General features: G+C 34.1%; 1 protein-coding gene across 2 annotated transcripts; it reads right to left on the minus strand.

The window, feature by feature from the left end:
* Window positions 1-6006: 6006 nt before the first annotated feature.
* LOC107012733 (proteasome subunit beta type-5-like) lies at window positions 6007-16082 on the minus strand. 2 transcript variants are annotated; one of them, XR_003577193.1, is made up of 8 exons: window positions 15966-16082; window positions 15725-15854; window positions 14862-14968; window positions 7396-7530; window positions 7212-7315; window positions 6681-6781; window positions 6289-6552; window positions 6007-6190 (listed from the first exon to the last, which is right to left on the minus strand). XR_003577193.1 is itself a non-coding variant. In XM_015212649.1 (7 exons), exons 1-7 carry the CDS (start codon window positions 16080-16082, stop codon window positions 6425-6427), a joined length of 822 nt encoding a protein of 273 aa, XP_015068135.1. In that variant the 3' UTR covers window positions 6198-6424. The 2 variants fall into 2 exon arrangements, 1 of the variants encoding a protein (XP_015068135.1); XM_015212649.1 differs by lacking the exon at window positions 6007-6190 and having other exon boundaries at window positions 6198-6552.
* Window positions 16083-17905: the final 1823 nt, after the last annotated feature.

Genomic DNA, 17905 nt, shown 5'->3' on the forward strand with positions numbered 1-17905 from the left:
GATAGGAGTTTCTTCCACGTAGACTCTTAATTTTGGCGGTTTCTCTGTTCCTCCCAAATAAACACTCAAACTAGATTGATCAGTTATTCTAAAAGGTAAAACCTTCTCATTATGAAAAAAATGGGGAATGTAACTCATGACAAGATCTTGCGGTTTACAATTGTATCCATACTTTTGCATGACTAAATTGAAGAACTCATCATACAAAATGTTTCTTTCGACATACATCCCTACTGAACCGGCTCCTCGATTTTTACTATCCTCCCAACACCATATGAATTGATTTTTCTTCTCGATCCATTCACCACGACAATCAATCCCTACAAATAATGACATTGTACCTGAAGAAAATAATTAAGAAAAACAATTACTAATTATGAAGAATAAGCATATGTAGCAACATATGACTATTCTGTGGCGATATTTGAGTCATATCTTGCTACATATGATTGTTCTGTTGTGAAAAATATATCACATGTTGCTACATTTTTTGGTTATATCATATGTAGCAACATATGACTATTCTGTTGCGAGATGTAAGTCATATGTTGCTACATATGACTGTTCTGTTGTGAAAAATAAATCAACATGTTGATACACTTTTTAGTTATATCATATGTAGCAATATATGACTATTCTGTTGCGAGATGTAAGTTATATGTTGCTACATATGACTGTTCTATTGTGAAAAATAAATCACATGTTGCTACATTTTTAGTTATATCATATGTAGCAACATATGACTTTTCTGTTGCGAGATGTAAGTCATATGTTGCTACATATGACTGTTCTGTTGTGAAAAATAAATCAACATGTTGATACATTTTTTTAGTTATATCGTATGTAGCAACATATGACTATTCTGTTGCGAGATTAAGTCATATGTTGCTATATATGACTATTCTGTTGTGAAAATAAATCACATGTTGCTACATATGACTATTCTGTTGCGAGATGTAAGTCATATGTTGCTACATATGACTGTTCTGTTGTGAAAATAAATCACATGTTGCTACATATGACTATATATGTTATAATAGTCAACTATTGCAACATATATAACAATATGTTGGAAACGTTAATGCAAATTATTGAAAAAAATTGCAGGTACCCAGATCAGATGATAATGAATTGATTTTAGATAACTATTAATTGTATTTACCAGAAACAATGGTGTATAACGCTTATGCAGTAATTCCAATTGAACAAAATAAAATTTGGTCCACCAGTTACAAATTAGGTAAAAAACTGATTCAAGAAGAAGAAAGCACAAGCACTATCAGCGAAGACCCGCAAATGTACGAAAATAAGAAGAAGAAGAAGAAGAAGAAGAAGAAGAAGAAGATGAAGAGAGCCATAAGAAAGGAAAGCAAGCAAGCAAAGACGAGAGCAGAAGAAGAGGAGGAGGATGAATACGACGGCTGGAAGCGGGGGAAAAAGGCTTTTATTTCCTCATTTGGCTCGATATTTTCCCACCAAAATTGATTAAATTAGGTTTTGTATAGTCAATTTACCATTTTACCCCTCATTTAATTTCCACCAAAAGTTGATTAAAATAGGTATCGTAAAATTACTCTTTTACCCTTCATTTAATTCAGTGTACCAAACTGTCAACTTATAAACTTGAGAGCAACTCCACAATCCTTAATCACTAATCACATAATTGTCACCTACACACAATACTTAAGACTTATGTCACCACCCATTTATTTTGAAACCTTAATATCACTTTTTAAAAAAAATTCCTTGTTTTGCAGCTAGCGATGGCAATGGGGGTGGGGGTGGGGGTGGGTTTAAGATGGTGCAGAGTCTCTAAAAATTAATACTAGATAAATTAATTATTTCTTTAAAATAATATTTTTCTTCTATCTTGATTGGGTCATGGAAAAAATCATCGATTTTGATAAGATAATAAAATAATATATTTTCAGAAGACCTCTGTATAAATATATGGTCTCATTAATATCATAAATTAATAATTTTTTAAAAGTACAAATATGTATAAGATAAATTTAGTGAGATATGATTCTATTGTGTTCTAGTTTTTCTTAAAATTATAATCTAATTGAAGCTTATCTACAACTTTTCTTATTACATCCACGAGCACTGGTGTTGTCCTTTCGAACAGCACCATAAAATTATAAAGGGTTCTAGATGTGATAAGTGTTTCCTTACGCGTAACTGGTTCCAAAGGTATAGCATCATCTTCAACTTCATCATCAACATTTCTTTTTTCGATGGTATCCATAATTTCTTCTAAGCTCTGGACCTCTGACCATATATTACTTTCTCCCGTAGAATTCAACGGGCTATTAATATCCATTTTATTTGGATAACCGAGATCATTAATCATGACCTCAAATTCATGAATGACGTTTTCATAAGTAGGTTCATTCAAATACTCTAAGATTGTATTTTCGAACGAATTTTACAGTGTCGAGAATAATTTGTTATTATCTCTTGCTGAACATTTGTTATCCAAACAGGGATTGCAAAATTGATAGAACCCAAAATATTGATCTTTGTTGGATCAGTTTGTCCACTTCATAGTCTTCTAATATCTTACGATAAAATCTGTTCAATAGTACATCTTGATAACATAGCATCACAAGGTTGAAATTAGTAAGATATAATGACTTTGATATATTCGTTGTACCTTATGTATAATATTTGTTTATGTGAAAATCAATAAATATGATACATAAATTAGTGAGATAAAATAATTTGGATATAATCAAAATTAACATTCATCAAATCTCAAATCATTCTTTAAATTAGTAAATATTAATTTATCGATTAAATAATATATCTATAAAAAAATAAAATTTCATGATCCCACCTATATTAATTTATAGAGGTTTTACTGTATATGTGATTTTTACCTGGTTTAAACTTAGATTAAATTTTTTTACATGTTATAAAGAGTTCTATAACATTATTATTAAAATATTCTAACAAAATAAATAAAACTAGTTTAATAAAAAATAATACAATTTCTTACATGTTTTCCAATTGACTTCTAAAAATAAATTTTTAAGTCATTATCTATTAATTAAATACAACTTAATAAAAAATGAATTTATTTTTATGAATTTTATTTTTAATATCAAAATTAACTAGAAAAAGAAAATATTCAAAAAATTATGAGTGGTGCGGATTGAAAATGAAAAATCGTTATGCGGGATGAGGTAGGGTGGATTAAAAATTGTGGGTCAAGCTCAACCCGCAGCATCCCACCCCCGGCCCGTCACATTTTCATCCTTAAGGACATTCCAATGGTAAAGGTTTATTCTACCTAGTCCAAATTTTGTGCGTCTAAAATAATCTTTTAACTACATATTTATATTTTTTTAGCTATTCAAATACTTATTAATCTTGGATTTTTAACTATACATTTATCGACTTTATTCTCTTAATTATATACTTGGGGGTTTAATCATTTAAGTATTCAAAAGCTTATAAGGTTTGATCTCTCTCCATTTATTTTATACGAATAACTTATATTTATATTAACAAATCTCATGTCTACAAATTAAATCTATAATCCAATTGTTTAGTCATTTCACTATCCCCGCTACTTCTATCATAACCTTATCGAATCAAAATAAAATCAATGAGGAACGAAGATATAACACCTAATTTTATTCAACCTATGATAAAAATGAAGCATATTATTATTGCGAATGACTTGAATATGTTGTGTTCTCCTTTTTAGCGGTTAACGATTCATAAATAATTTTATTTTATTTTCATACAGAAGATAAATAAGAGATTTGGTCTTATTACTCAAAATTGTCTAAGTAAAATAAAATGAATAAAATAATAAAATCAATTTATTTATGAAAAAAGTTACAAATCTATATCATTTCATAAATTCCAACATCCAAACAATTAAACAATTTTTCTTCAATAAAATTGTTTGAGTACAATTTTGGAACCAAAACCTGTGAGAAAGAACTTTTAATGTTATTTCTATTGCAAGAAATTTACTTCCATTAAATATAAATAAATCTCTCTCGACATAATTGGTGATAATTTTTTTCACTTTTTAAAAGAAATGAGCATATACAAACATGAGTAGCAGTAATATGCATTATTTTATCTCCCATCGAACAAAGTTAGGATTTATATTTTTTTCTCGTGATTTTATTTTGAATCATTAAGGTTAACAATCTTTCCATAAGAGTAATTTAAAGAAAAAGCAGCGGAGGGAGGGGGATAAATGACTAGAAAAATGAATTAAGGATTTAATTTCACTTAGGCATGACTTATGTTAATATAAACCAAACTTATTTGTTAAAAATGGACATACACTGAACCTGATAAGTTTTTAAATAATTAAAAGACTAAAACATGTAAGTGTATGTAATAACCCTCCAAGTCATTTCCTCTATTTTTCAATCTTTTTGTAGTTTAGAGTTATTCTTTAGCGATCCTAAGTCATTGATGACTTGCTTAGTTTGCAAGTTCAGTGCTTGATCGTTCCATTGATTTTGTACAAATTTTTCCTATCCGAAGTTTCTAAAGTATGAATAATTTACTCCAATTAAAACTTTAGGTTGACAGCTTCAAAAAAAAATTTCAACAATTATATTAGCTCTGGAATATCGAATTTTATTTTAAAGGACCTTTGGGTGTGGAGCTAGATATTTTTGGGCTCATTTCGAGCTACATTGTGGATTTTGTCTCAAAATAGAACTTGAGCGTGAACAACTTTTTATTGAGATGATCTCCACTGGAAGTTTCAACATCTCCGTTGAGTCCAAAATATTAAATTTGTGGAGTAGCATAGTTCATTTGCGTGCACAGGGTTCCAAAAGAATTTTGAGCACATATCGGAGAATTTCCTAACTTGTTGAATCAGTTGATGCATCAACTGGCGTAGAAAAATACAGTGCCTTAAGGGTGGTGGCGTGGCTTGGTTGTGTTAGTGAAGGGTTAAGTTGGGCATTGACCATCTTGGCTAGTTCGTTCACGAAGTTGAACTCCAATCCAGCACACCAAATTTTACACCAAAAGAAATATTTTGCTCTCTCTTCATTATTATATTATCATTTTTTATTTCATTTATATATATTCTTATTTCATAAAACAAATTCTTTCTAAAAAATTCACCATATATAATTCATATTAGTTTCTTTTATGGTCCTTTAATATAAAACTATTTTATATCATAATTTTTAAATAATATAAATTGCTAGCAAATGTTATACATAATAAATAATAAAAGTCATATATAGAAAAATTAATTTATAAAAAAAGCTAACTTTTATATCTAAAATTGATATATAAAAATATTACATAAAAAATAATTATATATACAAAGATTTAATTAAAACACAATTTATATAATGTTTCGTTAAAAGTTTTGTATAATAAAATAATATTAAAATATTCAATAAAGTGAATTGGTGTGATGAATAGCGTTACATCAAATTTGATGTAACACCATTCACAAATCAAAATGGTGTAAATTTTGGTATTGGATTGGAGATGATTTTAAAGTTGATACTACATATTTAGTGAAATATTTTAACCTCATTGGTAGATTTATAACATTTATTTAATAGAAACAAGTTAAATTGGTGGTAATATAATATTGATTTGAAACTACTTACCTGAATATATTATCCGAATTACTCCTTGTATATATGAGCTAGAAAAATATATCTTATTCATTTCTTTTTATTATTCGAAAATCAAGAAACATGAAACTCAAATCAAATATTTGATTTTTTATAGCTCACACATAAAACATATCCTTACCAAACTCAGAATTTGCTCTAGTAAATGTCTTTTGTTCAATTAAATAAGCTACGGAAATGCCTGTAGCTAATATTGTCTTGTGGAATAATGAATGTTTTGGTAAATAAAACTTGTCTTTAAATCAACTTAATTGGTGTTTGGCAACAGTGTAGATTAAAGGGATTAGATTACTTCAGTCTTAAAAAGCATTACTAGCTTAGAGTTCATTGTAAAAGGATAAGACATGACTAGAAATAACTATCGTCAAACTTAACTTATCTGCACTTTTTCATCTCACTTATAAGCGGCATCTAGTGTTTACACTAAACTAGATGATTTAACCTTGCATCAACATACTCGGTATAATCCCACAAGCAAGATCTGAAAAAGGATAAGATGACCTTACCCCTACCTTTGTAGGGACGGGAATCTGTCTCCGTAAACCCTGCAAATTAGATAATTTAAACTTAGCAGTTAAAAATTGAAGTGTACATACAACTAAAACATAATTAAGTGATGAATGTGCGAACGGAACACACAGACCCTGCATCTATTGGCTTGGTTTATACATCAGGTGTAGGTAGTTTACAGATTGAAAGACCACAATACAGTCTGAGAAGAAAGCTAAACTGTCTCTTTAACTAGCGAAGATGAGAAGGTATTTGATGGTTGTCTTCCCTCAGGCCACTGGCACTTCAGCCATTTCCTGCTCCACGGCTGCCACCTCAACGGGATAGTAGTGGTAGTGGAGTTCTCCAACATCGTCTCCTGATAGCTTCTTCCATCCATTTGGTCCGACATGATAAACTGAAACGATCCACGAGTTAATGACAAATACACAGACCACAGAACGAATATATAACAGAACAATGGGGGAAAGCCAACTAATATTTGTATTTCCCGTTCTTTTGTGGATGAGATTGCAAGAAACATACCACTAGCAACACCTCCACTAGCTCCATCACGAAATGTAGCATGATAAATAGCTTGTCTAGCGAACTCAGCTGCTTCTTCCACAGATAGATCATATCGGTACCTAGTGAAACATCATAGGGAGGAAAATTGGAGTTACAGAGAGGACGCAAGAGTTCAGTGGTTTGCTGAAGTTAAAAATGTGTAACAAAGCCGTCAAAGTGAGCAGCACAATAAATTATGCAGTCATTTTGAAACATCTGTAACCCCCCCCCCCCCCACGGGGTCCTCTCACCCTTCAGCGTATTGAGTAACCTTAGGGGCACAAGAGAACTCTCTCTTTGACAAGACACTGAAGTCAAGTATGGCCAACAGGTAAATGCATCTGATCTCGTCTTCAATATGCACACGCCATATACGAAAGACATGAGTATTATGATATCTGAAATCACCTTTGTCATACATATATCACGATTCTAGCTAAAATCATTCTCAAGTAGACACTAGGGGAACCATGGAAAAACTGATAAGGAAATGTGGAAGAGAACACACACCCATTATCCAAAACACCATAAGCATAAGGAGAACCAGATCCAACAGAGAATCTGTTTCCTTTAAGCCGTCCTCCCTCACTATCGACATAATATAGTCCTGGGCCCTGCACAATCAAGCTTTTATATTAGTAAGAATACAGGAATTTGACATTCTGAAACTGTAACAGCATTCATTTTTTACTACCTTCGCATCCCAACCAGCAATCATTGTTCCAACAGACAAACCCATTCCACGGTAAGAATATAAAATGTTTGCCAGCAGCTTTGAAGCTCCAGTAACTGAAATTCTCCTTTTGTTTGCCAGTTCATGAAGACGGCACTGAATCACAAAAAGAAACCGGTGACTAACTCTTCCAAAGTACATGAAGCCAAAATCCTCACTACCTCTTATGAAAATAAAAAAGAACTTCAGAACTTTCTTCTGCAAATGGGTCAGGGGTAGAGGATATATATGTTCCCTAAGGGTGGCAAAAATATGCCCAACCAGACCCAACCCAGATAGGTATGAATGGGTTGGGTTATAAGCAAAATAGATATGGGTCATACTGGGTTGACCCCAAATAAACCAACTAAATATTGGGTAAAAATGGGTTAAGTTGGTGTAATCCAGCAGGTTAAAACTCTAGAAATAAGGAGATGAGGCAATCGGAACCCATACAATTGCAGAATGGCAGAACCCATTCTCAGAACTCGGAATCAATTCCCTGCTCCAATGATCTCTATTCTCTACTTTTTTCCACTAAGTTTCTTATCCTTTCCTTTCTTCTTCAGACTTCCAATGGTTTTTCTCTGTTATTTAGGGCTTCTCCTCAAAGTATTTTGAAAAATTTGTGAATAGAATGGTGTAAGTGATTGGGGAATAACATGCCTGTATAAGGCAGTAATGAAAGCTAGTACTATTGGACATCCATTTGTATATGAGTAATAAGAAGGTGATTTTCTTTTGGTCTGCTGAATAACGAAAAACTTTCCCAAAAAATTTAGCAGTACCCACTACCCACACTTTTGAAAACCTTTTATGTAAGTTTTACTAATATTAAAAATTTCAAGAGAACTCTAGTAACTGGTCTCACAACTCAAAACCCCTTTTCTGGATTGAGAATTAATCGAAGATAAACAATTCTTTTTAAACTTTTTTCAGAAATTGATGGAAAACACAGATCAAGTCAAAGAGTCGATTGAAGCCAATTCTACAAGCAAGAATAGCTTCAGGTATGGGATCAATTTTGGAAGTTATCACTTGACCTTATCCGGGTTATTTGGCTGATTCTATAGCTGATACTTCAAATTTAAAGTGTCACCTAGCTAAGCGTCATATTAATGTGTCAGAATCAGGTCTTTATCCAGCTGTGAATAATGAACTGTGTCGTGAATTGATTGTGAAAGCTATAGTAAGGCATAACTTAACTTTTGCATTAATAGGAAGGTATAAGGGAGATACTAAGTTTCTTGAATCCTACCCTCAAAACTATTTCAAGAAATACTTCAAAGGTTGATATTTTGAAATTATATCAAAAGCAAAAAGACAGTTCATTAAGAAATTGCAGAAATTCCTAGTAGAGTATGCCTAACTACTGATTTGTGGACATCAATTACCTTAAATGGTTATTTCTGTCTGATGGCTTATTGTTGATTTGAATTGGATTTTGCAGAAGAGGGTTTTGATATTCCGCCATGTGCCTCCTCCACACACCGGTCAAGTTTTGGAACCGATACTGATAAACTTTTTCAACGAATGGGGAATCGAGAAGAAAATATTCTCGATAACATTAGATAATGCAAGTTACAATGAGAAAATTGTGGATAACTTGAAAGAGCACTAGAACTTGATGGATTCTTTGGTATGTGATGGGGACTTTGTCCATATTTGTTGTACAAATCACATTCTAAATCTGATTGTGAAAGCAGGTCTAAAGTCAATAGAGGCATCAATCTTTAACATAAGAGAGAGCATTAAATATGTGAAAGGTTCTGAGTCTAATGTCACGGACTTAGACTTCAACTATGTACACCCCTCTATTTGACAACTTGCTCATGATCTTGCAAGTTTAAGTAAGCCTTTTTCAAACTAGACCGCTAAGGGAGTGAAGAAAGACACGAGAATTACTTAAGAAGGTTTTTGTATTGCTCAAGACTTGGAACATTTGCTTGGTTTTTGCTTGATGAATTTACAAATGGTTGCCTCTCTATTTATACTACTAACTTAGGGGTTAATATGTAAATAATAATTGTTAAGCAAGTCCCTAGATATTAACAAATAAGTCCTCCTTCTAGAATTATCTATATAGGTAGAAGATTTGAAGGACGCCATGCAAATCCATGGAATTCTATGACCTACCATGGGAAATCCCTACATTTCTCTAGAATCTTCAAGCAAGGACTAGTTTTCTTTTCAATGTAAGCTTCCACATAGACAACTTTATGCCATGTGGCACTTACGTGGTGCTTATGTAGCGTGATGACGTGGCGGATCGTCACACTCTCCCCCACCTGATATTGCTATAACCACGACGCATTATTGTTGCATAAACTCTCAGATCTTATATTTGAATAGCCACAAGTCCTCATTTCATTCCCATGTAGCTTCTTCCAATGTTTACCTTTCCAATGGACATGGAACACGACAATGACTTCTTGTCTCTATCTCCCTTAAAATTTGTAGTGGTTTTCAAGAACATCGACCCTTCCTACTCAAGCCCCTTTACAAGTTGTATAGCCAAAAGTTGTGCTTGCCCTTGTGTCTTTGGTACCTTAACTAAGGGCACTATACGTGATCCTTCTCGCTATGTGACCAAGAGTCATTGGGGAGAGGGATCGATCATTGTGTGACATTTCTGGAAGAACTCTTGAATAAGAATTATATCAAAGTTGTCTAAAGGAACGACAGTAAAGTTGGTTTTGACCTTGCCACTTGCCTAACATAATGCTTACTCCATGAGCAACTCCGCATATGAGAGTCAGTGGTGTGTTGACCATCTTGATGTGGGTGTTACTTGGATGTAACTTAACCCCAATGTTGTTGTTGCCGTCTTGGTCATGACGTTGGCCTTTGCACCTGTGTCGACCATAGCACGAGTTGGTCGTCCATTGATCTTAACATCTACATATTGTATATTGTATTCTTTCAACTTCTTTGATTGCTTTGCGATAGCTCAACATAGTCCAATCATGCCAAACTGCGTCGTGCCCGAACCTTGCCCTCATTCTTCTCGTAATATGGCACCAAGGTTCTTCATTTTAGGGCATCTTGCATAGCCATGCAGCCCACCACATATGTAGCAACTGTTTCCTTCTCTCAACATCACTTTGACATCCAAACTTCTTGCCATCAGACTTAAGAGGTGTCATGATTCTTGGGATGTGGCTACTGCTCCTTTTTTTCCCACTATATCCCCCATTTTGGTTCTAACTATCTCCCATCTCCTCTCCTCTACCTTTTTCATGCTTGTCATGCCTAAAGTTTGTCAAAGCTTTGGCCTGCGTGATGGTTTCATCAATAGTCCTAACATGTACAGTTCCAATTGCGTCTTGGCCCATCCATGAAGTGGAACAACATATCTTTATTCGTGAGGTTGGGAATTTGGAGCATGAGGGTGGTGAGTTGCTTCACTTATGCTTGTATGCTTCAACTCTCTAAATCAGCGATTTTCCGCATAGATGACGTCGTTGGGAAAGAAGACCTTCTGAATTTGACTCGAAATTGCTCCCATGTGTTGATAATGCAAAGCCCTTCCCTATATCTGACTCCTTTTGCTTCCATCATAGCATGGTCATTTCTGAAAGGTATAATACGACAGTGTTGTTCTTGTTCTTGTCACTCTTCACTTTGTTACACTTGAGTAATTCTCCAAGTGCCAAAGGAAATTCTCCCTATTGCGTGTCACAAGCGCCTTTGAACATCGATGGCTTGGGATCCTCAATCTTGGCCTCCCTGTGAACCTGTCTCCCTTGTACATCACAGATCCTGAAGCTTCAATTTCTCGAGCGCTTCCAAGTTCCATCTCGGCCTTCATGGTTTCAATTGTGCTTAATGCATCCACGAGCCAACACTCCAAGGAGGTGATGATTTCCTTCTCTCATTATTTGCATCCTTACACCCCCTCCAACTCTTTACAGATAATGTCATTCTCCTCTATGATCTAGTGTGACGACCCGACTTCACCCAAGAGGGTCGTCATAACGCCATTTTAACTTTATTGATTGTATCAAGAATCTTGGATTGAAGTTGACTGGGAAAGTGCGTCAAGACGTGCCTACGAGATGGAACTACACTTTTCTTATGCTTGAGAGTGCTATTCCATATCGTTGGCCTTCTTTTACTTCAAGTTACTTGATGCAGATTTTGAACGTTGTCCTTCAGAAATGGATTGGAATAAGGCAGAAACAATAGCCAATTCCTAAAGCTTTTTTTATGGCAAGGGAAACCCGCAGCAGCTACCCTTTGGGTGAGCACAGGGTAAAACTCCGCTCCTATACAATAGCTCGCAAACCACATAGGAGAGGTAACCCGCACTAAGCAAGCCTGGTGAAACCAGCTCGACCCAGAAGGCAAACCCCTTGCTTTCGCTGGCAAAACGTTTTGAACTTGAGACCTCCAACATGGAAGTCCCAAGTTCAAACCACTGGGTCACCCTAAAGCCTTTTTGATGAAATCACTACTCTATTTTCAGGAAATCAATATCCAATGGCCAGCTTGTTTTCCCATTAAGTGTGGAAAATCACTTGTTGATAATGGAGAGAAAAATAGTCAACATTATGATATTAAAGAAATGGTGGAGGAAATGGAAAAGAAATTTACAAAGTATTGGCAAGAGTATACTCCAGTTTTGTCTTTGGCAGTCGTTCTTGACCCTTGATACAAGTGAAAATTCATGAAATTTTGCTTCTCAAAACTTGACTTTTTGACTTGTAATGAAAAAGAGAAGGCTATCGAAGATAATTTGCACCAATTGTTTGAGTACATGAAATATCCAGCATCTGGTAGTGCATTGGTGGGAAGTACTGTTGATGAATGTGATACTGAGATGAGAGATAAAATGGATGAATTTCATTTGTTTGCAAGTCAGACAGAATCTAATTCGGAAAAAACACAATTACAACTATATTTGGAAGAGCAAGAGACTGTACTTGACTGCAAGGGGAATACTAATCTAGATCTACTCAAATTTTGGAAAGATAACATGAATAGATATCCTGAGCTATCACTTATGGCAAAAAATATTTTAAAGTATACCTGTTAGTACTTTGTGTCTGAATCAACGTTCAACATAGGAGGACGAGTAATTGGAAGATATCAAAGTTCAATCTTAGCGGAACATGCAGAAGCCAAGTTGTGTGCTCAAGATTGGCTCTATGGACATGGAGGTATAATTTACTCATGTTGGTATGTATTATGACATTTCTTTTCGTTACTTTTTCGATGTAGTTATAAATTATGTTTTGTCTATTTGTAACGGCTGATGATTCCAATTAAGATGATGTTGCAATTGATGTGGAGAGCTAGCTGCTAGGTTTTGAATGCTAATCATCGTTATTGCAATCGTTAGTATATCCTCCTAGATTTGATTTACTGTCTAGAGTAGGCTATGAAAAATGTAGATTCTAGAAAATGCACCTTTGCACTTAACTAAAACATTGACATATTTTCATATAACGAACAACACAGAAGCTATCAATTGTCATGTCGCATTCCTTGTGTTTCTCTATTTTATTGGGAGGGTGCTGTTCAGAGGGGTTGTAACTGAAATTTTGACTACTAGAGTTCCAGGTTTCCAGTTGTATGGGGGTCTGCCTCTCTATTCATGATAAGGACAGATTGATTTTGGGTTGTTTGCTTAAAACTTTTTGAGTACAATCTGGTGTAACTAGGAGATCATTCCTTGAAGAATCTAACACAGTCTAGAGAAATTAGTCACTTAACTCTACAAAGATATTGAATTAAGACAAGTTCTTTCTAGCTTTAAAAGGTGTATTATGACAAATTCATTTTTATTTTGATTGTACTATAAGATAAAAAGGTCAAAACAACAATAACAAATCCAATTTAATCTCACAAGGTGAGATTTGGGGAGGGTAGAATGTACGTAGACCTTACCCTTTACCTTATGGAGATGAGTTATGTGCCAGCCAAGAAAAGACCTCAGGTCGGTACCGTGGCAGGGTTTCTACCACTGGTGCTTGATTATACAAAGGTCAAAGCATCAAAAGAATTTATGTAGTCACTGCCTCACTGCTCATAACATGTTGGCACAGCTAGTGTGCAACTTCAGTTCATGCAATTCTTCCACAAATACAGCAGCATACAATAGCTCTAGTTTAGTACCTAATGCAGGTGAGCAGAGTAGCTCTTTCAACTCAAAGTTTTCTCCAACTAACTTGAGCTCAGTACGCTCGACAACAACTTGATACCACCTACAGTGCATCTATTCTTGATGTCTCGTAATTAGGTCATTTTTTGAGTTAAATCGAATATCAATCGCTTTAAGACATAATTCGCAATATGATAAACTTTGTGTTTGCAGGATCTTGCACATGTTGGAGCCACCAAGAGGTCAACTTTTGTGTTTTGGTATTGACAAAGCCTATTAAGGGGGGACTTGGGCGGGAAAATCAAGAGAAATTGAAAGAAGATTATGATCAAGTTGTACCCGAAAGCTGATATATTTAGGCTAGAATACTTCATTTGATTTTGTGTTGGGAGAGCTTCTTTTTTTGTGGGATTGAAACTTTTATTATCATAAACTAGTTTCAGAGCTTAAGCAGTATTGCTTAGTTTTTTTTGTTTTTTTTTTGGTCTGTGTGTAGTCTATTTTTCTCATACAATATGTTTATATTGTTTGTAATGACTTTGTTTTGTATTCTGGCTGGCTCTTTTTTCATAATTTATCTTTGAGATCTCCATCTTTGTATTTAAATTTTAGTCATTATTTTCCTCGAAATTAAAGGAGGAAGTTGGGTAAATCTGTTGGGAAAGATTGTTGCTTTCTCTGGAAGTGAATATGTAGAAAATTAAAATAGTAAGTTGGGTCAAGTTGGGCGGATTGGTTACTTGACCTGTTTTGACCCAACCCCTTCGGGACTCAAGTAAATTTGGGTTGGGTTGGGTCTTGACCCATTTTAACCCATCTAATTTTAACCCAACCCATCCAATTGCCAATCCCCTACCCTTTTTTTATTTTTGGAATAAGCACAATTAGAGTTAGAAGTCAGGAGACCTTAATCTGCATAGTGAAAAATGGCCAACAGAAGGGGGCTTAGTCTTGAAGAAACTAACCAGAAAGAGACTTCCAAAGAACCGTTTGCTAACAGGCGCGGAGAAGAAAATTTCCAATCATCATTTCCTGACCAAACCTAACACCAGTTAAATTTAGTCATTTCTTTTTTTTTTACCTCTTCAATGTAGTCAAATTTTCATTCTTACTATTAGCTTATACTGTACCTTTTTCCTTTCTCTTTTTTTACTATTCAGTGAAGGGAGGACACATCCATCCTAGATAAATATGTGCAGTCAGAAGCATTAAAATTCTCTAGAATTCAGGGTCTCTGTAATTTAGAGGGGTCCAGAATTGATCTATATCAAGTACTCCCCTGGCAAAAATGGGCAATACAGCAACTCGGAAAAGGAAACATAAGTATTTTATAATCAAATACCTTAATTCCCAGGTTTCTATGCCAGAATTGGCAGTCAGCAGCCCCACCAGCCATTGTGCCAAGCATATAAGGATTAATTTCAATGATTTTCTTCACAGATTGAGATGCTGCAAAATATTACAAGGAAAGGAAGATATTTCTTAAAAGGTCAGGTCAAATCAAAAGAACTGCAACAGATCAAGAAATAACACTTGAAACAGAATTTGTATCGTCCAAACAAAGTAGAAGCGTATTTTACCTAAATTTAGAATTCACATTCCTCTAATGAAGAACTTGACAGTCAAATATGACACACCCAAAACTAAAACATATCCAAGTCTCGTATAGCATAGCTCCATAACACAACCTATAAAAGTTGAAGTTAATTTAAGTTTCGTTTCAGGTACGCAATAAATCAAACTTTCTTTTTCTGATCAATCAGAAATCAGATTATGTCTCTATTTTATCCAAACACCTTGCTGCTTAAGACACTAATTCCAAGTTCTAGTCATTGTACCAATAACAATAGTGACATTGACGAAAGAACCATACTCTTAAAAAGGTATAGCATATGACATAAAGATAAACTTGAATAAGCCACAGAAGAAATTTTGTAGAACGTGGAAATTTAAAACCAATAAACATTTTATGCTTAAACCGGGTAAATATAGCTTCACTTGCACCCAAAGAAAAAAACTCAATCATGAAAATAATGAGGTCTTGCATGTCCCTTATCAAGTCATTTGACAGGGTTACAGGGTAGGCAGCAAGGTCACAAGAGCCATTGACAAATGGATGGTCATAACAGAAGAAGAGTTGATAAGTAATTCAAGAACTTCTTCACATTGTTTAACATAAAGACAATAATGAGCAAAAGGGTTTACATATATATCCTCCCATGCTAGCCCGAGAATCAGCAGCAACCATGACACCTCCTTTAAAAATGAAAGCAATGGTAGTGGTTCCCTTTGCGGGCTTCACCATTTGGATTGCTTCTTTTTGAAAACCATCAAACTAAAAGAACATACAGGATAAATAGTAAACATAGTTAGAGAATTAGGACTTCATAGATCCCCTATTAATTTAATATAATTGGAAACAACAGAAAAAAATTGTCAGACTCACATTAGCAGCATTAGGAAGATGGAATGATGGAGAATTTGAAATTCCATCAAACAGCTCAGAAGACTCCCGTCGAAGTGGGGCACTTGGTTCAAGTCCGCTAAAATCGATCTTCATCATTTACAACCTTTAGCTACAATAATTGATAAATCAAATGCATTTCACTCTGTAATACTTAACAATCGCGGTAGACAAAAAAATTGATTCATTATTAAGAGAGAACCTAACTATGAAAGCTTTCTAACGTACTAAACTTAATTCAAGACATTCCATATAGCATCCGTTGGATTAACGCGAGCAATTGATATCAAATGCTGATAGTTCATAGTTAGAAACCAAAAATGGTTACTGATAATAGGAAGGTTTGGGATATAAGGATCAGATGTTAATGAAGTGGCTTAATGGTCGATAAAGTGGGTTGAGAACATGAGGTACGGGGGTTCAACTTCGAGCGAAGGCCAAAACTACTAGGTGATTTCGATGCATACGAGTTGTCCCAGACACCACGATTATCAACAAAAATAAGGATTAAAATTTTTAACAAAGACAAACCTAAAGATTATTTATTACTATCAGGTTATTAAAATTTATCACTTCCATAGCTCAAAAAGCATCATAAATATTTCCCTCTTTCATGGCATTATACTTCTTTTATCTGTACTTCTAATAGTTCTCAAAGCATTGCTTACTAACACTCAAAGGCAGCTTACTACACCATCAAAAATTTCAGCATCATTATAACATGGCAAGCAAAGAAACAAGGGTGGCTAGTGGCTTTAGGCCCAAAAAATAAGCGCTCACTATTACAAATCTTCCAAAGAACAAAAAAAACCCACATTCAGTTCGAAAAAGGTAGCTCAAATACGAAAACATACCCAAAATGCACAAAAAAGAAATAAATTCGACCAACAGGCAAGGAAAGATTAAGGGCCCGTTTGGATGGGCTTAATAAAAGCAGCTTTAAAAAAGTACTTTTGAAAGTGCTGAAACTTATTTTTAAAATAAGCAGTTATGTGTTTGGATAAAAGTGCTGAAGTTGCTATGTCAAACGTGAAAAGGGAAAAATGGAAGAAAGAGATGTTAGGAATATGTTGTAATTTGGAGATTGTATAAAAATATTAAGGGCAAAAAGATAAAAATGTGGTCAACTTAAAACAGCTTATAAGCTAAAAAAAAAAAAGCACCCCTATCCCAGCTTTTAACTTTTGGCTTAAAATAAGTTTTTTTTAACTTAAAATAAGCTATTTTGAGTATTGCCAAACAGCTAAATAAGTCAAAAATCAGCTTTTAAGTCAGTTTGACCAGCTTTTAAGCTGAGCCAAACAGGCTCTAAACGAAGAACTAAAAGCACTGAACAGATAAAAAGCTGAAGGAGATACATACATAAAAAGAGACGACCAGATCTGATGAAGGCGATGTATAAATTATAACGTTACTTCTTTACATAAAGACATCACCCATCAAATTATTTAATATTTTTGTAAATGGTCATTTCCATTTACTCGGTTGTTATCACGTATGTAGGGCGCGTTACCCAATCTTTTTACTATCATAACCAGTTATAAAGTGTCAGGTGTAACTATATTTTTTTAATATTAATTATTTAATTAATTTACATCATGTTCCTTATTATCTTCTTCACACAAATTTAAAAATTCAATTACATTTTTCTTCATTTTTTTCAACTTAGAAGATCATGCATTTTTAATACTTTTTTTCTTGTCTCTTGTTTTTCTTTTTTTTTTTCTTCTATTATTTATTTATTTTTAGAAGTCCATTGATTAAAGAATACTATGAAACTCCATCTTTTTCTTTGATCTCATTACCTTGCTTTAGTAACTTGAGAGTTTGGAAATGATTTTATTTAGTGATGTTTTGATAACGAAAATAGTGTTGTAACATGGAAGCATCATAGAAGCTACATTGGAGGTGACTATGGCTAC

This window comes from Solanum pennellii, chromosome 3 (assembly GCF_001406875.1).
Source record: "Solanum pennellii chromosome 3, SPENNV200".
Classification (NCBI taxonomy): domain Eukaryota; kingdom Viridiplantae; phylum Streptophyta; class Magnoliopsida; order Solanales; family Solanaceae; genus Solanum; species Solanum pennellii.

Bases quoted from the DNA above. Each gene is read 5' to 3' on its own strand.
- LOC107012733 (XM_015212649.1), bottom strand. From the start codon at position 16,082: ATGATGAAGATCGATTTTAGCGGACTTGAACCAAGTGCCCCACTTCGA. The intron at 14,969-15,724 runs GTAAACCCTTTT...AATATTTTGCAG, and splicing joins TAGCATGGGAGGATATATAT to CATCTCAATCTGTGAAGAAA. The intron at 6,553-6,680 runs GTATGTTTCTTG...GGATCGTTTCAG, and splicing joins TAGTGGAGGTGTTGCTAGTG to TTTATCATGTCGGACCAAAT.